At 29.5% G+C, this 24,842-nt stretch overlaps 3 protein-coding genes and 2 pseudogenes across 4 annotated transcripts; all 5 read right to left on the bottom strand.

The window, feature by feature from the left end:
- Nucleotides 1-1,489: 1,489 nt before the first annotated feature.
- On the bottom strand, nt 1,490-2,389 carry LOC119369228 (dof zinc finger protein DOF3.4 pseudogene; annotated as a pseudogene).
- Nucleotides 2,390-4,664: 2,275 nt separating this feature from the next.
- Nucleotides 4,665-5,990, bottom strand: LOC149497921 (glucan endo-1,3-beta-glucosidase-like). The gene is made up of 2 exons (XM_089719310.1): nt 5,924-5,990; nt 4,665-5,599 (listed from the first exon to the last, which is right to left on the bottom strand). Exons 1-2 carry the CDS (start codon nt 5,988-5,990, stop codon nt 4,665-4,667), a joined length of 1,002 nt encoding a protein of 333 aa, XP_089575436.1.
- A 2,528-nt stretch (nt 5,991-8,518) lies between these two features.
- LOC119369151 (dof zinc finger protein DOF3.4 pseudogene) lies at nt 8,519-9,574 on the bottom strand (annotated as a pseudogene). The gene is made up of 2 exons (XR_016320124.1): nt 9,485-9,574; nt 8,519-9,398 (listed from the first exon to the last, which is right to left on the bottom strand). The product of XR_016320124.1 is annotated as a dof zinc finger protein DOF3.4 pseudogene (transcript).
- Nucleotides 9,575-17,774: 8,200 nt separating this feature from the next.
- On the bottom strand, nt 17,775-19,084 carry LOC105639961 (glucan endo-1,3-beta-glucosidase). The gene is made up of 2 exons (XM_089719311.1): nt 19,018-19,084; nt 17,775-18,700 (listed from the first exon to the last, which is right to left on the bottom strand). Exons 1-2 carry the CDS (start codon nt 19,082-19,084, stop codon nt 17,775-17,777), a joined length of 993 nt encoding a protein of 330 aa, XP_089575437.1.
- A 2,261-nt stretch (nt 19,085-21,345) lies between these two features.
- OBP1 (OBF binding protein 1) lies at nt 21,346-22,564 on the bottom strand. Its single transcript, NM_001308810.1, is given in 1 exon segment — nt 21,346-22,564. A coding segment is annotated over 1 exon segment (741 nt). The 5' UTR covers nt 22,303-22,564; the 3' UTR covers nt 21,346-21,561.
- Between the last annotated feature and the right edge of the window lie 2,278 nt (nt 22,565-24,842).

Genomic DNA, 24,842 nt, shown 5'->3' on the forward strand with positions numbered 1-24,842 from the left:
TCTATTTCTATCAAATCAAAATCTAAACATATAGAAGAAATAATTAATTATGTAGCCAAATATCTAAATTAATCCCTATAAATTAAAAAAAAAACAACTGTGACACCCTAAAATTTAAGAGGGATTTATCATATATACCGCTATAATTAAGGATTTTGATAACACTATAAATTTTTTTACACTAGCTTATGTAAATAATTGATTTCATATAATTTGTGGAATAAGCTAATTTCTTACTCCTAATCGAGTTAATATTCCTAATTGAGTCGAATAAGCTAATTTTCAAACTCATTTTTAAAACAAAATCTATATATATATATATATATATATATATATATATATATATATATATATATATATATATATATATATATTACCCACATATAGAAGGTATGAATATAATAGAAAGAAATTAGTCAGTTTTTTTTTTTTCCTTCAATGTAGAAAGTAGTATAATAGGATTAATATAACGTAATCGTTTTTTTTTTCTCCCTTACATATAGCAAATCATTATATAATAGGAAATTAGTTAAGCAATTAAATTAAAATTTCTAAATAATAATATTTTATTTTATTTTTATCCAAATTTGCATGAAACTAAATTAGAAAATTTTCTATTTAAAATTAGATTAAACTTTTTAATAAAATTTAGATTCAAATAGCAAATTAACGTAAACAATTAAAATTAAACTATATTTATTTTTCAACCAATATAATTAAAGTTCTCGATCCATAATATTTTTGTCAATATCGTGGTACTTTTATATATAATATACATGATATATAATTTAGTTTGATTTGGCCTTAACTTTTTAGTTAATGTTAAAGAAAAATAAATCTATTTTATTTAATTTAATCCATTCTAGTATACATGTCAAGCTTAATTTTAATTTTTTTATTATATTACTCTCTTTGGCCTAAAAAGATACGATTATTTTTATTTTTATATAGATTAAAAAAAGCAATTAATATTATTAGAATAATATTTGTACTATAGAGAGAGTATTTTTTTTTTTTTTACTAATTAGATTTCACGGTTTGGATTCAAAATATCTAGTTAAACGAGAAAAAAAAAATCATTGTCATCTCATTTTCCATTCGAAAAATATGAAAATTAAAGTTAAATTTAATTATAAACGTAGAGCGTGTGCAAGCAACACCATAATTAATTTTTTATCTCATAATTCATGTAAATGCTCCTTTAATAATTGCAAAATAAAAGAAAATATAATTTTTGCAATTTGATTAACCATTAGGCTGAGGTTCTAGAGGTCCAACTCTGTGGGTCCTGGCATATGAAACTTCAATTCAAGAATTCTGTAGAGCAGGTAATGCATTGGGATAGGAGAGTAGAAATTGGGTGATGCTTATGCAATGAGAATGATTGCACTCAATTAATGTTGAACTAGCAAATCATTATAAATTATACTAAGAATTAAAATTTAAATGTCAATTTCATATTAAATTAAGATTAGTCAGTCCATAATCATTCAATAAAAAGTCTGTATTAAAATTTTCAAACCTAATTATCTTCTCAACACTTAATAGTAAGTAGTAATTAATTAACTAAACCCGTCAAACAAGGTTCTTTAATTTTTTTTTTTTTTTTTTTTTTTCCTAGAATTGGGTCTAAGTCTAAACCTATAAGAGAAAAAACAAGAACTACTAAAAGAACAATATCTCATTTAAGACCATTTCCTGGGGTTGAAATAGCAAGATCTGGCCAAGAAAAGCAATCCCCACCTACAAATCCATTATCACCACTCTCAAATTGCCACGTGTTACTCATTCCTCCAGCAGAACCGCCATTGCTACCAACACCACCGGCACCACCTTCTCCTACACCGGGAAAAGGCCAGACTCCTCTTGCAAGCCCAAAGCCCATATCTTCAAACCCAGATCCAAGTCCAACCCCAAACCCACTCAATGCTAGAAATCCAGGACCCTGAGTATTCAACAGAGAAGTAAAGCTACCAGATACTGTAGAATTACCACTAGAACCACACACATTACCCTTCCCATCACCGCCACCGCAGCCAAACTGTATAGACGTTGCTTGATTGGCCATAAGTGGGACCAGTACTGGTGTAGCCGGTAATGGAAGGTTATGGTCACCTGTGGTGGCCGTCATAGGACCTACTACAGTACAACCACTAGAAGTGGTGCGTGATCTTTTAGCATTTTTCCGAGTGCCACCACCAACCGGAATGTCACGAAGGGTGCCGCCGTGGGTCCAGTAACGGCGACAAGACTTACAGAAATGACGAGGCTGGGAAAAATTATAGCTGTTGTAATAGCAGAACTTAGTTGTTGTAACACAGTATTACTTGATGAGGAAAGGGAAGGTTGTCAGCAACTCTGCCATAAGTTAACACCAATAGTTTGAGCTCCTGCACAGAGAAATGATAGTTTATAAGTAGTTAAATTCAGTTAATTAAGTTTGCAAAAAATAAATAAATAAATAATATATCATACCTGCAAAGTCATGGAGCTCAATACTAAGCAAAAATGCTGCTAAAAGGCTAAAGATAGAGTGAACCATAACCATAAGAACTTGATTATGATTTGTAATGATATTGACAATACAAGATGGACTGACAATACTATACATATAAAAAAAAAGTTTGGGAAGGAAAAATCATTTTCTTTTTTTTATTCTGATGAGTTAAAAGGAAATTTTATGTCCTTCCCATATATCATCGTTTTTTGTTATTATTTATAACAAAATGCTATTTTTTGAAATGCAATAGACTCTAACCTAAAAATCAACTTTTACTTCCCATTAATAAAGACATTAACAAAAATAATGTTGTTTCAAAAACTATTTTCCAATTTGATGCAAAATGGAAACTATTTACTGTGTGCTGTAATACAGAGAATGTTGCACTAAAACTACTTCGTCAATCAGTAATTTCACTGCAATGCAAAAAGTTGAAAAATCAAATGAATAAACAATGACTTTAATATCAAAAAATATTTAAATAATCAAATGGCTATTTCACTAAGACGAACAAATGATTTGTTGGTCTTGGTGCAAATATAGAATGTAATCATTGATGGGTGAAAAGTAAGCAAATATATAGTATTTTGTTAAGAATCATTAAAATGGTTTCAATAAAAAATATTTAAATAATAAAAAAATTTCATATTAGAGACAAAAAGATTTTCATATTAATGAAATTTGGGAGGGAATCTCATTTTTTCCAAGTGGTGAATTTCAAAAGGAGATGTTGTATCCTTATAATATCTCATCGTTTTGACCTATAATTTATATGATAAAATTTGCCTATACTTACACTATGAGATAATTTCGTACGACAAATCAATTAATAGAGATTTTCTTTCTTCTAAAAAAAAATAAAGGTTTTTCTTTAATTTATTCTTGTTTTATATTTTTCTCAGTGAATGGTCAGAAATACCTCATTGCAATCAAAAACATCTTTTTGATTGATTTAGAATGTGAGCGAATATACACTAGGGAGTAGGCAATTCTTTTCCTTTAACTTATAAGCTTCTTCTTAATTAACTTGTTATTTTTGCCAAAATGCAATAGATTTTAACCTAAAATACATAGAAAAGTCTCAATCAACTCTTGCTTGGCATTTTAGCCAGCATTTACAGGTGATATATTCAGAAAAATTTATCCATAATATACCGATATAGAAATCTGTAAGACATGGATGGAGAAGGGAGAGAAAAGAGGGGCTCTTAGATCAGTAACCACTTTGATTCTTAACTCAGTAAAAGAATAATAAATAATCCCAATTAAATAGATATTATGTTGCCTATTGCGTAGATATTGCCTAACTGAGTAGAGAGTTTGGTAGAAAGATATTGATTAAAGTTGTAGTTGGAATCCTTATTAAACAAGTGTTTGAAATACCAATTGAATAATTATTTTGGAGTGATTGATCATGAATTGAGTGTTGACGAATGATTAGAAATAATCGTAATCAAATTCTATGCACAATATAATATTTAGTTCATAAAATATAATTAGGTCTTATATATAAATTACAGTTAAGTCTCTAATAAATATTTATCATACACAAATCAATCAATAGAAGTTTTTTTAATTTATTATTGTTCTATCATTTTTTTTTTCAATGAATGATCAAAAATATCCCATTACAGCCAAAAACATTTGTTTAATTGATTTGGCATATGAACGAATAACTGGATATACGCGAGGAGTAGGCAATTCTTTTCTTAATTTATAAGCCTCTTCTTAATTAACTTGTTATTTCTGCCAAAATGCAATAGATTTTAACCTAATCTACATAGAAAATATTTATTATCTCAATGAACTCTTACTTGGCATTATAGCCAGCATTGATAGGTATACACAAATAACGGAAAAAAAAAAAAAAAAGAGAGAGAGAAAAGAAAAAGAAAGAAATGCATGCATTATTAAGTGCAGGGTGAAATTAGAAAATAAAGTTCAAGGGCTGAAACAAATGCTGTGAAATATTAATTTTTTACATTTTGAGTGGGCAAAATATAATTTGTAAGGAATTCTTTTCGAACTGAATTTGGAAAATATGAAAACTTCAAAGAGCAAATCTTAAAATATATAAATTATTTCACATTTATTCTTACACACAATAAGTTATAAAATAAAAAAGTGACAAGATTTTACAATATCCAATGCAAACCCTAATTAACTAATAGATGGCAGACATATTAGGGTAAAATAAAGCATATGGTTTCTTATCTAGAGGAGCATTATTTTGAAAAAACAAGTTATATTCAAAAACATCCAATGCCCAAGAAGGTTTCTTCGGTGTTCCTGTATTTGCTTGTCCCCGTTTGAACACATTTGAAGCATACGTTCTTGCATATTGAGCAGAAGCATATATTTCTTCAGAAAACGGCCACCCAGTTTCACTCACAACAATCTTAACAGTTCCTGCTTCAAGGTTTTCAAGTTTTTCAATTGCACTGTAAAAAGCATCTACTAAACCATCAAGCATATTGGTATATCCGAATGGAACATCTACAACCTCAACATTTGTATTATTAAGCAAAGCATAATTTAAACTGACAAGGTGAGAGTCCCTTAGATAAGTTTCATAAGGGTAAATATCGCATAAAAGAAGAGGACTTTGAGTTGCCAAGAAATTGATAATGGGTTTAATAAGATAAATCTTTTCTGGATCAAAAGTTGAATGGGATGGAGGAAAATGTGTAAGAAGTGTATCTAATGTAAATGGCGTTGTTACAGAAATAAAAGGAAGCCCATGATCTACCAGTGCTTCTTTCATTGCTTGCAGTGCTGGAAGAACGTAAACTGCTAATTTACTATTAGGGATTAGATCATGTCCAATAGCTATGGCTATAATGGTTATTTGATTTGCATATGGCACAACATTGTCTTTGACCCATTTCGGTGCAGCGGATTTACTTACTGCTTCAACTTCGTCGTCGCCAACTCCTAAGATCACTTGTATGCCCTGACCTTTCAGTGCTTGTAACGCATCGTGATGGGGCTTGTAAAGACGAATTCTTTTGAAGCCCTTCGATTTAGCAAATTTTACAGCTACTTGTGCTGGTGGAAAGTTGTCTGCTAGTCTTGAGAAGGTCACACCAATTTCTGCTCCTGCATCGCACCAATGGTGGTTTACCAGGCAAGAAAATTAGCATTTGGAAAAAACTGTGTAACTTAAATAAGAAGTAAGGGAAGAAAAACTTTTGTTTAAACTGTCTAACCAATTCAATTTAGAAGTTAAGGTAGCGTTTTATAAAAAATTAACCAATCTAACATTTAACTTGTAATGTTTTAGGACTACTCAAACAGTTAATAACTAACAATCAAATACAACTAAAACAGTTAATTTTGCCCAACAAATCCTAAAAACTTGTACAAAGTATAATAATAATCAAATATGATAATATTTTTCAGAAAAATAATAATATAACATACCAACAAAGTCATGGAACTCGATAATAAGCAAAAAAGCTGCTAAAATGCTAAAGATAGGACGAGCCATAGATAATCTTAACGAGCACTTAGTTATGAATCTATGATTTGCAATGATTTTGACAATATAAGATGGACTGATTTTATAGATTAAAAAAAAAATTAACGTAAATAGATATATGCTATCTTAGGAAAAGAAATTTTCCTTGTGAATTTTAAATGGAAATTTTTATATTCATACCATATTTCATCATTTGGATTAGGCTGAGAACTATCTGAAAAAATAGACTGAATTCACCGAATCGAATGGATTTGATTTCAAAATTTATCAGTTCAATTTTAGTGTATACAGAAAAATCGAAAATTCTTTTTTTTTTTAACTATTTAAGTTTTAAAATCTTAAAAAATAAGGAAAAATCAAAAAGGTAAATCAAACTAAGCTTAATTAAATTAGTTTGATTTGGTTCTAAACAAATTTCAGCTTTGCTCGGTTTCTTTTTATAAAAAAAATTCAATTTATTGCAGTCATCTCCTTATTATTATTCTATTTCTATCAAATCAAAATCTAAACATATAGAAGAAATAATTAATTATGTAGCCAAATATCTAAATTAATCCCTATAAATTAAAAAAAAAAAAACAACTGTGACACCCTAAAAGTTAAGAGGGATTTATCATATATACCGCTACAATTAAGGATTTTGATAACACTATAAATTTTTTCACACTAGCTTATGTAAATAATTGATTTCATATAATTTGTGGAATAAGCTAATTTCTTACTCCTAATCGAGTTAATATTCCTAATTGAGTCGAATAAGCTAATTTTCAAACTCATTTTTAAAACAAAATCTATATATATTAATAATATCTATATTTATATATATAATTTTATATTAATAATTAATAATAATTTATATTAATAATTTCTATATTTATATTAATATTTATATATATATATATATATTACCCACGAATAGAAGGTATGAATATAACAGAAAGAAATTAGTCAGTTGTTTTTTTTTTCCTTCAATGTAGAAAGTAGTATAATAGGATTAATATAACGTAATCGTTTTTTTTTTTCTCCCTTACATATAGCAAATCATTATATAATAGGAAATTAGTTAAGCAATTAAATTAAAATTTCTAAATAATAATATTTTATTTTATTTTTATCCAAATTTGCATGAAACTAAATTAGAAAATTTTCTATTTAAAATTAGATTAAACTTCTTAATAAAATTTAGATTCAAATAGCAAATTGACGTAAACAATTAAAATTAAACTATATTTATTTTTCAACCAACAAAATTAAAGTTCTCGATCCATAATATTTTTGTCAATTTGAAAATTTAGCGACGCATTTTAGGAACTCATTATCCTCGTATTTTATATATAATATATATCATATATAATTTAGTTTGATTTGGCCTTAACTTTTTATTTAATGTTAAAGAAAAATAACAGTATCTTATTTAATTTAATCCATTCTAGTATACATGTCAAGCTTAATTTTAATTTTTTTATTATATTACTCTCTTTGCCTAAAAAGATACGATTATTTTTATTTTTACATAGATTAAACAATGCAATTAATATTATTAGAATAATATTAAATTTTACTTTCATTTTTCCTAACATACCCTATATTAAGATAATATGTCACTTTCAATAAAAAATGCAAACGTTGTTACTAACAAAGTATCAGGTAGGTTACGAGAGTAAGAAAATAATTGTATCTTCCACGATACACTACAAAAAAAATCGCCGATTTGCGATCGATTCAAATCAGTCGCAATTTTGCGATCGATTTGCGATCTATGGACAAACAGTCGCTAATTGTAGTGCTAAAAATTCTCGGGAGTTTGTTTTTCAGTTTGCGACTAATGTACTACGGATTTGCGACCGATTTTGCGATCGATTTGCGACTACGTTTTATTCCGTCGCAAAATTGCGCGCTTCAAAATTAGGAATAACTTCTGCGACCGATTTGCGACTGATTTGCGACCGATTATTTGCGACCGACAGTATTCGTCGCAAATCGGTCTCTAATTGATTTAGCGACCGATTTTTTGGCATTTTGCGACCGATTGGTCGGTCACAAAATGCCGTTTTTTTTGTAGTGATAAAAGTGGTCTAAAAAAAAAGATAAAGTAAATATATATTTATAAGACAGAGAGAGTATTTTTTTTTTTCTGACTAATTAGATTCTGTTGTTAGAACTTAAAATATTTAGTTAACATATTTAGTTAACAGAGAAAAAATCATTGTCATCTCTTCTTCTATTCGAAAATTTATGAAAATTGAAGTTAAAATTAATTATAAATGTAGAGTGTGTCCAAGCGACACCATAATTAATTTTTTATCTCATAATTAATGTAAATGCCCCTTTAATAATTGCAAAATAAAAGAAAATATAATTTTTGCAATTTGATTATTCATTAGGCTGAGGTTCTAGAGGTCCAACTGCAAATCTGTAGAGCAGGTAATGCATTGGGATAGGAGAGTAGAAATTGGGTGATGCTTATGCTATGAGAATGATTGCACTCAATTAATGTTGAACTAGCAAATCATTATAAATTTTGCCAGGAATTAAAATTTAAATGTGGGCCTCAAAAATCAAATCAGTCAATTATTATATATTAAATACAAATTGAAATATATACTGCAAACTATAAAAGGGAAATTGCCACGTGTTACTCATTCCTCCAGCAGAACCGCCATTGCCACCAACACCACCAGCACCACCATCTCCTACACCGGGAAAAGGCCAGACTCCTCTTGCAAGCCCAAAGCCCATATATTCAAACGCAGATCCAAGTCCAAGCCCAAACCCACTCAATGCTAGAAACCCAGGGCCCTGAGTATTCAACAAAGAAGTAAAGCTACCCGATACTGTAGAATTACCACTAGAACCACTCACATTACCCTTCCCATCACCGCCACCGCAGCCAAACTGTATAGACGTTGCTTGATTGGCCATAAGTGGGACCAGTACTGGTGTAGCCGGTAATGGAAGGTTATGGTTACCTGTGGTGGCCGTCATAGGACCTACTACAGTAAAACCACTAGAACTGGTGCGTGATCTTTTAGCATTTTTCCGAGTGTCACCACCAACCGGAATGTCACGAAGGGTGCCGCCGTGGGTCCAGTAACGGCGACAAGACTTACAGAAATGACGAGGCTGGGAAAAAATATAGTTGTTGTAATAGCAGAACTTAGTGTTAGTAGAATCGCAGCGCGGGCATGGAAGGTGTTCCTGGTCTGCCGGTGGAGCTCCTGTGTTATGGGGTTTGGTTAATCTTCTAGTTGCCGTGGAAGAAGAATCTGATGGCATTTTGGGAAATGGGAAGTGGGTAATTTAGGTTTCGTTTTTCAATTCTTTGAATGTTCTTGGATTTGCACACAGTATTACTTGATGAGGAAGGGGAAGGTTGTCAGCAACTCTGCCATAAGTTAACACCAATAGTTTGAGCTCCTGCACAGAGAAATGATAGTTTGTAAGTAGTTAAATTCAGTTAATTAAGTTTGCAAAAAAAAAAAAAAAAAAATAATATATCATACCTGCAAAGTCATGGAGCTCAATACTATGCAAAAATGCTGCTAAAAGGGTAAAGATACACTAGTGAGTCATAACCATAAGGACTTGATTATGATTTGTAATGATATTGACAGTACAAGATGAACCGACTTTATATATACATATAAAAAAAAAGTTTGGGAAGGAAAAATCATTTTCGTTTTTTTTATTCTGATGAGTTAAAAGGAAATTTCATGTCCTTGCTATATATCATCGTTTTTTGTTATTATTTATAACAAAATGCTATTTTTTGAAATGCAATAGATTTTAACTTAAAAAAAAAAAAATTATCTCAATCAACTTTTACTTGCCATTGATAAAGACATTAACAAAAATAATGTTGTTTCAAAAACTATTTACCAATTTGATTCAAAATGGAAACTATTTACTACATGTTATAATAGAGAGTCTGTTGCACTAAAACTATAATGTCAATCGATGTTTTCGCTGCAATATAAAAAGTTGAAAAATCAAATGAATAAATAATGATTTCAATATCAACAGATATTTAAATAACCAAATGGCTATTTCACTAAGACAAGTAATTGATTTAGTGGTTTTGGTGCAAATATAGAATGTAATCACTGATTAGTGAAAAGTAAGCAAATATATAGTATTTTGTTAAGAATCATTAAAATGGTTTCGATAAAAAATATTTAAATAATAAAAAAAATTCATATTAGAGACAAAAAGATTTTCATATTAATGAAATTTGGGAGGGAATCTCATTTTTTCCAAGTGGTGAATTTCAAAAGGAGATGTTGTATCCTTAAAATATCTCATCGTTTTGACCTATAATTTATATGATAAAATTTGCCTATACTTACACTATGAGATAATTTCGTACGACAAATCAATTAATAGATATTTTCTTTCTTCTAAAAAAATAAAGGTTTTTCTTTAATTTATTGTTGTTTTATATTTTTCTTAGTGAATAGACAGAAATAACTCATTACAGTCAAAAACATCTTTTTGATTGATTTAGAATGTGAGTGGATATACACTAGGGAGTAGGCAATTCTTTTCTTTTAACTTAGAAGCCTCTTCTTAATTAACTTGTTATTTCTGCCAAAATGCAATAGATTTTAACCTAAAATACATAGAAAAGTCTCGATCAACTCTTGCTTGGCATTTTAGCTAGCATTTACAGGTGATATATTCATAAAAATTTATCCATAATACACCGATATAGAAATCTGTAAGACATGGATGGAGAAGGGAGAGAAAAGAGCGGCTCTTAAGTCAGTAATGTCACGAACCATTTCCGTGGCCGGACCGGCACTAGGATTTGGGTGGGCTTAAGGCCCCCAAAGCCCGTAGTAAGCCTAACTTATTTAAATCTTACATTCTATTCATAATTATGGATTCAGGCCCATTACTTATTATACATATGCATTCAAAATACAGTTCATATATGTAATATGGACTTTTATTATTTATTTACAAACCAACTGGAATACAATTGCGGAACTCTACCTTTACATTCACATCGTTATTTCTATCATTAAAAGTCTTCTATAATAAGTATTTCAACTCCATAGGGCTTTCCTTTCTTTCTATTACCTGGAAAAAAAAAAGTAGGCAGGGGTGAGCGCCAAACTCAATGAGTAGGGTTAGATAACCCTCTCACCCCACACAGTCACACAGATGCTAAAATATTTTTATCTGGTCACTGTTGAAGTTTATGATCATGCAGTTTGTCACACAAATGGCAATACAACAGCAATCACAAGTATTATCACCTTCATATAATCATATCACGTGGAAATTAGTCAGTGGAGTCACTGAAACCCGATGAGCCGTCCTCCCACATGGCCCATCCACTCACATGTGCACCAGGGAGCCAATCCCCCATTCTGGCTGACCGGTATAATCCTCACACTGTCGGTCCTCTGATTATTTTTCCAGTCTCACTATCTTTTTTTTTTTTTTTTGTTTAAAAAAAAAATACCAACAGGAGGCAACTCGGTGGTCTCCATCCAATCTCGATCATCAAGTGCTCACAACAGGAGGCCACCCTGCGGGCTACAATCAAATCTAGATTATCAGGTGCCAACAACAAGAAGCCATCATGTGGTTTTCCAGAACATACAGATCAGAACAGTAGGTGCACACGGGGGCGCCGATCTCCCATTTACCCGGCTAACAGAAATCAGAATCAGGATCCATATAACAGAATCAAAATCAAAATCAGTATCAGAAACAGAATCAGGATCCATATAACAGATTCAGTCTCACAAACCCATGGTGACCCACTTCATCCCAATTCCACACAAAGCACAGCAATATCACATCACAAGTAATCAAGCAATATTTAATATCAACAAATAATGCATCACAATATGGCAATAATGCATGATAACATTTAGCTGTGAATGCATGAATGCAGGCGGATGATACTAGTTATCTAACACTACTCACAGTTCTTTATTGTCCTTTAAAAGGACTGCCTTTTTAGCCACATGCTTCCAGCTTTTGTCCTCGCATTTTGGTATTTTATAAACCTTTAAAATAAACAAGAAAATTCTAAATAAAAATTTTAATTCGAAAACTTATATTTCACATTCTTTTATTAGTTTTGGTTACCAGCCATTTAATTCATTTATTATATGTGCATATATGTTGGGTTTTCCTCATTTATATATTTATTTCAAAGTTATTAGTTTTATATAAAACGTTTGGTCATTCGTTAAGTAATGTTCTTATAAATACTGATAGTCATAATAATACTAATAATAATAATAATACGGGTGACAACATAATATTAATAACGATAATAATTTTAATCGTACTATCTTTTAAGAGTTTTCTTAAGTGTTTTACCGAAATTTCGACGGCATTTCCCTTATAAACTATACTACTCAATTTTATATTTCTCACATGTCAACACACGGCCCATCCATCGGGCAACTCACATTAACCGATCCCGTCCACCATAAACATCACTTATTAGTCATTCACCATACATAGGCACTTGATAATTCTATCACCAATAAGTTTTTAATTTCCATAATATCATGAATTTTATTTATCTATACCTTACATTATAATTTCTCCAATTTATACTTATTAAATTCCAAAAATTAACGTATATAATTATTAGCAAAACTTCATATTTCAAAGTCGATATTATAACTAATATTCATGAACTACATTTTATAATATTCAATTTAATCCACTTGACACTCGATTAATTCATTAAGTCATTAAATTTGGGATTTACTCACAAATTGCAATTTAATTTCATAAAACTCCCAACTTTTAATAATTCAATTAATCTTATATCCAATTAATTAGTTAATTCAAGTTGTAAACCTTATACCGAAAAATGGACAATTAAGCCTTACAATGTACCGATTGAAAATCGGATTTTATTTCCATGATCCGCACGAAGAGGAGAGCATTCTGCCTTTTGAAGTCTCGCCGGAGTCTCGCCGGCCGATCCCGAACCGCCGCCGCCGCCGCCGCCCGGTGGACGGAAAAGTGAAACCGCCCAGAAAGTTGCAAGGTCACCACCACCAATATTAGAAGCATCAGTTTGTTTATTCTTTCTTTACTATTAATTTTTTGTTTTAAAATGCCGCCATAACCAATATTAGAAGCATCAGTTTCAACAATTTTAAAAGCATTAGGATCAGGAATATATAAGTAAGGGATTTCTTTTACTAATGATTTTATCTTTTTTACTAGTTGAGTATGCTGAGTTGTCCAAGGACCAGCATTTTTACAAAGTCTATTATGTAAAGGTTTTATCATGCAATTTAAATTTGGATAAAAATCAATTACATAATTTAAACAACCAAGAAAACGTTGTAATTGGGGTTTATTAGAAATTTCATCAGGAAATTTTTCACCAAATACTAGTGCTCTTTCTATAGGTTGAATCTTACCTTGTTCTATATGATGTCCTAAAAATCTTATTTTAGTTTTAAATAAATCCATTTTAGCTTTACTCAATGCTAAGCCATTTTTCTCGATGATCATACAAAATGTTTTTAAATGTTTAAAATGATCTTCTAGAGTTGTACTAAATATAAGCACATCATCAATATAAACAATACAAAATTTATAATATGGGTTAAAAATATCATTCATGATCCTCTGAAATTCAGAAGGAGCATTTTTTAATCCAAAAGGCATTACATTCCATTCGTATTGACCAAATGGAACTGTAAATGTTGTTTTATATCTGTCGTTAGGGTCAATTTGAATCTGCCAATAGCCAGATTTCATATCAAATTTACTAAAAATATTTGCATTATAGAGTTGCTTTAATAGATCTTTTTTATTTGGAATAGGATACCTAATCCATTTTAAAGCTGTATTTAATGGTTTATAATTTATTACTAATCTGGGAGCACCTCGTTCTATTTCAGCGTTTTTATTCACATAAAAAGCTGCACAAGACCATGGACTTCTAGATTTAGAAATTAATTTTTTATTAAGTAAATCTTGAATTTCATTTTTACAATGGTCAATTAATTCAGGACTCATCTGAATGGGTCTAGCTTTAGTTTTAATAGTTTTTTCATCAAAATCGTTTTCATATGGTAAGTCCACTATGTGTTGTTTACGATCCCAAAAAGCATTTGGATGGTCAGCACATAATTTGTTTTCCATAAAATTTTTTAGAGTTGAGATTTTATTTTGGATATAATCAGAATTTAATTGGTTTGTAATTCTATTTAAACATGCATTATTTTTCAAATCTTTTAAGTCTTCTTCTTTAGATTTGATTAAAGAATTTATTTCTAACATTTTAATAGAATGAGCTTTTAACAAATTTAATTGTTTCTTTTTAGGTTTTTCCGTAAATTCCAATTGAGCTTTGCAATTTTTTATTTTAAATTTAATACAATCCTCTTTAACTGAATATGGTATGATGAGATTTATAAATGGAGTGCCTAATATTACCATATAATCTATCTGATGTGAAAGTAAAAATACTGTGTTTATTTCTAAGGCTTGATCTATGATTATTGCATCTGTTTTTCCTATAATTTCAAGTTTAGATTTGTTGGCTGTACTTAATTTTTCACTAGTTTTTAACCAATATCTTTTAGGAACTAGATCAGATTTTATACAGTTTAAATCTGCACCTGTGTCAAAGAGTGCAATTGCATCTATCATAAAATCATTTATTTGAATGTTTATTTTTACTAAATATTTTCGTGAAGTAATTTCTTGTAATAAATTGAGAAAATTACAGTCTATATCTTCATCTAATTCATTTATTTTTAAATTATTTTCTGGTTCGTCTTCTTCTGAGGAAGAACTAGAAATAAGTTGAGATTCTAGTATTTTTATTTTTTTAGAGTTTTGTTGAAGTTGGGTTTTTAATTCTTTTACTTCATTTTTTAGCATCTTAATTTCTTTATATAATTCTTTAGTAGATTCATCCGCATCGACCTTTTTAGGTTTATTTTTATTTAAAATGGAAGTTAAATCATAAGTGTTAGACTGAATTTTAGGAGTAATATTTTTTATGTCATCTTCGTCTTCAAAACTTTTTATTAGTTTTTTAAGAAGTTTAGCTCTAGTTTCTTGATCTTCAATTCTATTAACTACTGTTAATAAATTACTTTGATCTTTAGATAACATGTTTAAAGAAAATTTTGATGAACTGGAAGAACTTGTAGTAGTTCCTAATTCATCAATTTGATTTTCACTTTCATTAATCTCAGATTCCGAAGAATCTGAATCAATATATAGTTCATATATTTTATTTAAAACATTATCTTCCAAATTTAATTCATGTAATCTTTTATTAAATTTACAAAATTTAGATGTATGCCTTTTTTTACCACAATTGTAACAAGTCAAATTTTTATAAGAAGTTTTAGTTGTAGATTTAGAAGGTTGTTTATTTTTGTTTCTATAAGAAGATTTTGTTCTCTTTTTACTATAAAATTTATCTTGACTAGGTGTAGATCTATATTGTTTTTTATAGTATTTATTTCTATAATATTTTTTAGGTTTATTTGTTTTAGAACATTGGCCCTCACATTTCTGTGGAGAAGTTATACTATAGTCAAATTGTTTACAAAAAGATCCTAATTCTTTTTTAGTTTTCTGCATTTCATATTTTATCTTTCTTTGAAGTTTTAGATCATGACATATTTGTAAACCTTCCTTTTGAATTATACTAATTAATTGTCCATAGGTTAATTTACTATAGGGTATAGGTTGACCATGTTGTTGTTTAATTTGATTTCTAATCTTTTCTCCCAAGAAATAAGGTAATCCAGCTAAAAACTTTTCTTTCCAAAAGCTTTGATTAGAGTCTTCCCTTAACATTAATCTAGTGAGAAAAGTCGTTTTATAATGTTGAAAATCACCTAAATGTTTACATTTTAAATTACTAAGTAACTCTGCATTTTTATCTTTTAAGTGAGATGGATCTCCTATAAAATGAAGTGAAATAGTGAGAATTAAAGATGATACTGCATCTTGAATTACTTCACCATTTTCATCATATATCGGTTCACCTTCATCATCTATTTGAATTGAATTTAGGATTTCTAAATGTTGTTGGTCAGTGAGATGATAATCCCACCATCCTTTAAGTTGGCCGGTAAATCCAGCAATTAAGATTTCTGCTATAGCCTTATCAGAAATGATTGACTGTGTTTTATAAGCATTTGCAGCCATTGTCATTTGTTGTAAAATACTTAAGATATTATATTCACTTAAACCATCTATGTTCCATTCATAAATTGTTGAAGCATTATATTTAAATTGAGATATAGTATTAGGTTTATCAATAATTCCTAAGTCTGGTGCTCTGTTTACTATTTCTCTATGATGATTTATAGGATTGATTTCAAATTGTTTAATATTTTCTGAGTCAGGTTCACTAACATTAGAGTTGGTGTTTTCTTCTATCATATTTACAGATGCTTGAGGAGTGTCAGGAGCTATTTGTCGAATAGTCGCAGAACTAACATGAAGTCTACTTAATTGATCTTTTAATTTATTTACAAATTCTTTTTTACTTGACTGAGAAATTTGGTAAGGTTTAAACATGTGAGATTTTACTATTTTGTTGATTTTATAGAAATTTGTTGATTTCTATATATATATAAAACAATATATATATATATATATATATATATATATATATATATATATATATATATATATATATATTCATCATAAATTAATTACCGGAGTTTCATATTATTTCTCAAAAATTTTAAGTGTTTTCAAATCGAAGATTTCGAATAATTTGCTTTTGGGCTTGGGGCCAATTCGGAAAGTTTGGGCTCGAATTTGGAACTGTATTATAATTACAGTCCACATAGTAAAAATTTTCGATTTTTGGTTTAAATTAAATTTGAAAGTTTCGAAAATAAAAATTCGGGATATTTCAAATAACCACTTTGATTCTTAACTTAGTAAAAGAATAATAAATAATCCCAATTAAATAGATATTATGTTGCCTATTGCGTAGATATTGCCTAACTGAGTAGAGAGTTTGGTAGAAAGATATTGATTAAAGTTGTAGTTGGAATCCTTATTAAATAAGTGTTTGAAATACGAATTGAATAATTATTTTGGAGTGATTGATCATCAATTGAGTGTCGAAGAATGATTAGAAATAATCGTAATCAAATTCTATGCACAATATAATATTTAGTTCACAAAATATAATTAGGTCTTATATATAAATTACAGTTAAGTCTCTAATAAATATTTATCGTACACAAATCAATCAATAGAGATTTTTTTAATTTATTATTGTTCTATCATTTTTTTTTCAATGAATGATCAAAAACATCCCATTACAGCCAAAAACATTTTTTTAATTGATTTGGCATATGAATGGATAACTGGATATACGCAAGGAGTAGGCAATGTTTTTCTTAATTTAAATGCAATAGATTTTAACCTAATCTACATAGAAAATATTTATTATCTCAATGAACTCTTACTTTGCATTATAGCCAGCATTGATAAGTATACACAAATAACAAAAAAAAATTAAAAAAAAAGAAAAGAAAAAGAAAGAAATGCATTATCAAGTGTCGGGTGAAATTAGAAAATAAAGTTCAAGGGCTGAAACAAATGCTGTGAAATATTAATTTTTAACATTTTGAGTGGGCAAAATATAATTTGTAAGGAATTGTTTTTGAACTGAATTTGGAAAATATGAAAACTTCAAACAGCAAATCTTAAAATATATAAATTATTTCACATTTATTCTTACACACAATAAGTTATAAAATAAAAAAGTGACAAGATTTTACAATATCCAATGCAAACCCTAACTAACTAATACATGGCAGACATATTAGGGTAAAATAAAGCATATGGTTTCTTATCTAGAGGAGCATCATTTTGAAAAAACAAGTTATATTCAAAAACGTCCAATGCCCAAAAAGGTTTCTTCGGTGTTCCTGTATTTGCTTGTCCCCGTTTGAACACATTTGAAGCATACGCTCTTGCATATTGAGCAGAAGCATATATTTTTTCAGAAAACGGCCACCCAGTTTCACTCACAACAATCTTAACAGTTCCTGCTTCAAGTTTTTCAATTGCACTGTAAAAAGCATCTACTAAACCATCAAGCATATTGGTATATTCGAATGGACCATCTAGAACCTCAACATTTGTCTTATTAAGCAAAGCATAATCTAAACTAACAAGGTGAGAGTCCATTAGATAAGCTTCATAAGGGTAAATATCACATAAAAGAAGAGGACTGTGAGTTGCCAAGAAATTGATAATGGGTTTAATAAGATAAATCTTTTGCGGATCAAAAGTTGAATGGGATGGAGGAAAATGTGTAAGAAGTGTATTTAATGTAAATGGCGTTGTTACAGAAATAAGAGTAAGCCCATGATCTTCCAGTGCTTCTTTCATTGCTTGCAGTGCAGGAAGAACGTAAACTGCTAATTTACTATTAGGGATTAGATCATGTCCAATAGCTATGGCTATAATGGTTATTTGATTTGCATATGGCACAACATTGTCTTTGACCCATTTCGGTGCAGCGGATTTACTTACTGCTTCAACTTCGTCGTCGCCAACTCCTAAGATCACTTGTATGCCCTGACCTTTCAATGCTTGTAAAGCATCGTGATGGGGCTTGTAAAGACGAATTCTTTTGAAGCCTTTCGATTCAGCAAAGTTTACAGCTACTTGTGCTGGTGGAAAGTTGTCTGCTAGTCTTGAGAAGGTCACACCAATTTCTGCTCCTGCATAGCACCAATGGTGGTTTACCAGGCAACAAAATTAGCATTCGGAAAAAACTGGGTAACTTAATAAGAAGTAAGGGATGAAAAAATTTTGTTTAAACTGTGTAACCAATTCATTTAGAAGTTAAGGCAGCGTTTTATAAAAAAAATAACTAATCTAATGTTTAGCTTGTAGTGTTTTAGGACTACTCAAACAGTTAATAACTAACCACTTAAACAGTTAATTTTACCCAACAGACTCAAAAAAATCTATACAAAGTATAATAATAAACAAATATGATAGTATTTTTCAGAAAAATAATAATAATATAACATACCAGCAAAATCATGGAACTTGATAATAAGCAAAAAAGCTACTAAAATGCTAAAGATAGGACGAGCCATGGAAAATCTTAACGAGCACTTAGTTATGAATTTATGATTTGCAATGATTTTGACAATATAAGATGGACTGATTATATATATATATATAATTTAACGTAAATAGATATCTGCTATCTTAGGAAAAGAAATTTTCCTTGAAAATTTTAAATGGAAATTTTTATATCCATACCATATTTCATCGATTGGATTAGGTTGAGCACTGTTTGAAAAAATAGACTGAATCCATCGAATCAAATGAATTTGATTTTAAAATTTATCAGTTTGATTTTAGTGTACACAGAAAAATCAAAAATTCTTTTTTTTTTAAACCTATTTAAGTTATAAAAATCTTAAAAAATAAGGAAAAATCAAAAAGGTAAATCAAACTAAGCTTAATTAAATTAGTTTGATTTGGTTCTAAACAAATTTCAGCTTTGCTCGGTTTCTTTTAAAAAAATTCAATTTATTGTAGTCATCTCCTTATTATTCTAATTCTATCAAATCAAAATCTAAACATATAGAAGAAATAATTAATTATGTAGCCAAATATCTAAATTAATACCTATAAGTTTTAAAAAAAAAATTGTGACACCCTAAAATTTAAGAGGGATTTATTATATATACCGCTATAATTAAGGATTTTGATAACACTATAAATTTTTTTACACTAGCTTATGTAAATAATTGATTTCATATAATTTGTAGAATAAGCTAATTTCTTACTCCTAATCGAGTTAATAGTCCTAATTGAGTCGAACAAGCTAATTTTCAAACTCATATATAAAACAAAATCTATATATATATAATTAATAATAATTTATATTAATAATATCTTCATTTATATTTTTTTTTTTTGAATATATATATACCCACGTATAGAAGGTATGAATATAATAGAAAGAAATTAGTCAGTTGTTTTTTTTTCCTTCAATGTAGAAAGTAGTATAATAGGATTAATATAACGTAATCCTTTTTTTTTTTTCCCCTTACATGTAGCAAATCATTATATAATAGGAAATCAGTTAACCAATAAAATTAAAATTTCCAAATAATAATATTTTATTTTATTTTTATCCAAATTTAAATGAGACTAAATTAGAAAATTTTCTATTTAAAATTAGATTAAAATTTTTAATAAAATTTAGATTCAAATAGTAAATTAACGTAAACAATTAAAATTAAACTATATTTATTTTTTAACCAATAAAATTAAAGTTCTCGATCCATAATATTTTTGTCAATTTGAAAATTTAGCGGCGCATTTTAGGAACCCAATATCCTCGTACTTTTATATATAATGTCTATCATATATAATTTAGTTTGATTTGGCTTTAACTTTTTTATTTTATGTTAAAGAAAAATAACACTATCTTATTTAATTTAATTTTTTTATTATATTACTCTCTTTGGCCTAAAAAGATACTATTATTTTTATTTTTACATAGATTAAGCAAAGCAATTAATATTATTAGAATAATATTAAATTTTACTTGCATTTTTCTAATATACCCTATATTAAGATAATATGTCACTTTCAATAAAAAATGCAAACGTTGTTACTAACGAAGTATCAAGTAGGTTACGAGAGTAAGAAAATAATTGTATCTTCAACGATAAAAATGGTCTAATAAGATATATAATTTTTTTACTAATTAAATTTCATGGTTTGAATTCAAAATATCTGATTAAATGAAAAAGATATGAAAATTGAAGTTAAATTTAATTATAAACACCAAGCGACACCATAATTAATTTTTTATCTCATAATTAATGTAAATGCTCCTTTAATAATTGCAAAATAAAAGAAAATATAATTTTTGCAATTTGATTAACCATTAGGCTGAGGTTCTAGAGGTCCAACTCTGTGGGTCCTGGCATATGAAACTTCAATTGCAGAATTCTGTAGAGCAGGTAATGCATTGGGATAGGAGAGTAGAAATTGGGTGATGCTTATGCAATGAGAATGATTGCACTCAATTAATGTTGAACTAGCAAATCATTATAAATTATACTAAGAATTAAAATTTAAATGTGGGCCTCAAAAATCAAATCAGTCAATTATTATATATTAAATACAAATTGAAGTATATGCTGCAAACTCTAAAAGGGAAATTCCATTTGTACCCATTCATGAAATGAATAGAAGAAAATGTGAATTTCATATTAAATTAAGATTAGTCGGTCCATAATCATTCAATAAAAAGTTTGTATTAAAAATTTGCTAGAGAGGAAAAGAGAATTTAAAGGGTGGCATGTATATGAAAACTACACAAAAAGAGGTACATCAAACTAACAAAATCACATGAAATAGAGTAAAGAAAAGTTACATATTTTTCTTTCTAATTTCAAACCTAATTATCTTCTCAACACTTAATAGTAAGTAGTAATTAATTAACTAAACCCATCAAACAAGGTTCTTTAATTTTTTTTTTTTTTTTTCCTAGAATTGGGTCTAAACCCATCAGAGAAAAAACAAGAACTACTAAAAGAACAATATCTCATTTAAGACCATTTCCTGGAGTTGAAATAGCAAGATCTGGCCAAGAAAAGCAATCCCCACCTACAAATCCATTATCACCACTCTCAAATTGCCACGTGTTACTCATTCCTCCAGCAGAACCGCCATTGCTACCAACACCGCCAGCACCACCATCTCCTACACCGGGAAAAGGCCAGACTCCTCTTGCAAGCCCAAAGCCCATATCTTCAAACCCAGATCCAAGTCCAAGCCCAAACCCACTCAATGCTAGAAATCCAGGGCCCTGAGTATTCAACAAAGAAGTAAAGCTACCAGATACTGTAGAATTACCACTAGAACCACACACATTACCCTTCCCATCACCGCCACCGCAGCCAAACTGTATAGAAGTTGCTTGATTGGCCATAAGTGGGACCAGTACTGGTGTAGCCGGTAATGGAAGGTTATGGTCACCTGTGTTGGCCGTCATAGGACCTACTACAGTACAACCACTAGAAGTGGTGCGTGATCTTTTAGCATTTTTCCGAGTGCCACCACCAACCGGAATGTCACGAAGGGTGCCGCCGTGGGTCCAGTAACGGCGACAAGACTTACAGAAATGACGAGGCTGGGAAAAATTATAGTTGTTGTAATAGCAGAACTTAGTGTTAGTAGAATCGCAGCGCGGGCATGGAAGGTGTTCTTGGTCTGGCGGTGGAGCTCCTGTGTTATGGGGTTTAGTTAATCTTCTAGTTTCAGTGGAAGAAGAGTCTGATGGCATTTTGGGAAATGGGAAGTGGGTAATTTAGGTTTCGTTCTTCTTTGTTTTGTTCTGCTTTGCTTTTGGTTAGTTATGATCAATATTCGAGAAAGAAGAAGATAAAGATTAAAAGAGTTGAGAAAATGGACAGCAAAGAAGAATGTGGAATTGGGTATGGATTGTTTGTGTTTGTGTTTGTGTGGGTGGCAAAAGAGCAGAGATGGGCCTTTTATGGAGAGAGAGAGAGAATCTGGAGGACACTGAAACGAGTTCTGAGGGATATATGAGAAGAGAGAGAGAGTGCAGCTTTTCAGTGTTCTGTTAGGCACGACATTTCAGTCGGCTCCAGAATGGATCGGCTATTAATTAATCAGCTAGGGTATGCGGCTCGTGTTTTGTATGTATGTATGAATGTGCATAGATAAAAGCAAAAAAGGTAATTGAAATATAGAGGATAATGCATAAATTTGACCATGTGTTTGTTCATTATTCTTCTGATTTCTTGAATCTCGTATCATCGATTATTCTTGTAATTCCCTTAATTTTTAAATTTCAATAATAATTATATTCATTAATAAAATAAAATGTGAAAAAGAAAGATACCGAATCAACACTTTTTCAAAATCTAGAGAATCATCAGTCAAAGTTCAGAGTTAAATTTATGATATTGCTATTTTTCTTTTTTTAATTTCTTCATTTAGAATTAGAATAGATAGTTTCTATCTATCTCTATCTATCTACTAATCTTTCTATGGTGGTGGGGAAGGATGTGATAAGTTAGGTAGAGGCATTAGCATTATTGATCAAAACAAGGGCCCATAGGTCACTAATTATAGTCCAAGTGATAATTAGAATTATTCTTCAAACTAATACTCTAAATTTAAAACTTATTGTCTACATCACCATAATTGCTAATATGTTCCTGAATTGCATTACATGAATACTTTTCCTTTTCAATAACACTCTTCAAATTAATTTTATACAAGTAAAAAAAAAAAGAAAAAAGGACACATTTTGTTATATTTATTTCATTTTCATATTGTTGAGAAGGAAAGTAAAACAGAAAAACCAAAAAGAAAACACATTATGTCACTTCGTTTTTGTTTCCATTAATTAGAAAGAGAGAGGCTGCTCTAGATAAGGATTGCACTGAGTAGAATTTGGAGCAAACAAAGGTAGCTCTAGCTACATTCCAAATCCCAATAATACAACCATTATGCTAAGAGACAGATAGCCTGCCCTTTTTCCATTCTTTTTATATACTAGAATTAGATTGTCCTTAATCAATTAACCAACCAGTACTAGTCTTCCCAATTACAGACTAGAATAATCCATCTTAACAAACCTGAATGGGAAGTTTCAGCATCAAACGATATTTGCGAGGACGATCGTCGTAATTTAGATTATGAGTGTGATCTTTCACTATGTAAATTTTGTTAAATTAAAACTTTTACCTTTAAGAATAAACAGAAATTAATTAAGTTTATGGACGGTTTCAATGTTTATATTTTTTTATGAAGTATTCTCAATAGAAAATGCTTAAATTTTTATTATAAATTAAGCGTTAATTCTAAAGTCATTATGGTGGATTATATAAAGTTTTTATTCCAATGTTGGCTATGCTTAAAATAAAATTGAAGAAAAATAATGTTTTTAATATATGATTAATGAATAATACTAGTGGATTGCAGCTCACAGCAATCTCTTCACCATGTGACTGAAATTCCAACTTAGATTAAAAAATTGTCATACAAGTGTAATCATTTGAAATAGATTTGTGCAATTGATGTGTCAGTATCAGTTTCTTTTTCTTCCCCTAGTCATGCATAGACTATTTAAAACTAATAAATTTCAAAGCATAGATTGTGCCATTAATTAATTAATTAATTCATTGATTAATATACTAATCACAAGAACATACAAAAAATACATACACCCATGCTTCCAACACAAAAATGCATAGATTTTTTGTGGGCTACGCAAGATCCTATACACACTTATTCACTTTTAAATCATTCTCAAACCCATTATTAGATAAATCCATGGACACACAAACACAATGCTTATTTTCATCTGTTATTTTAGAAATTCGATTACCATACGTAATTAAACGAATTTATTTTTAAGTTTAAAATTGTTTATTTGGTTTAAAATAATTGAATTAAATCAATTTAATTCTATTTGAATCGATTATTATATTATTTAATTTCAGATTTGAATGCCATAAAAATATACTAAATTAAATCGAAATTGAGCTAATTCAATTTGATTAATCGAATACTCACCATTATTGGTAGATCGTATTATGAATTTTATTTTATGGAAAAGAATGTAATTCGATTGATTAAATTCTTCAAAATTTGATATACTGTGAGTTGAGGTTGAATCATGTCTAATGCACTGAGAAAGAGAGAGAGCCAAAATTTGAAGAAGCTGAGCGGCAAAAGAAGCCAAGAATGTGAGAGTGAGACGGACTGATGGATTGTGGTAGCGGTGGTGGTGGTGATAGACGTGGAGGTGGTGGTAGCAGCGGTGGTTATTAGAGAGAGGGAGGGGGTGTC

This window comes from Jatropha curcas, chromosome 3 (assembly GCF_041381405.1).
Source record: "Jatropha curcas cultivar XTBG-Jc1 chromosome 3, XTBG_Jcur_1.0, whole genome shotgun sequence".
Classification (NCBI taxonomy): Eukaryota; Viridiplantae; Streptophyta; class Magnoliopsida; order Malpighiales; family Euphorbiaceae; genus Jatropha; species Jatropha curcas.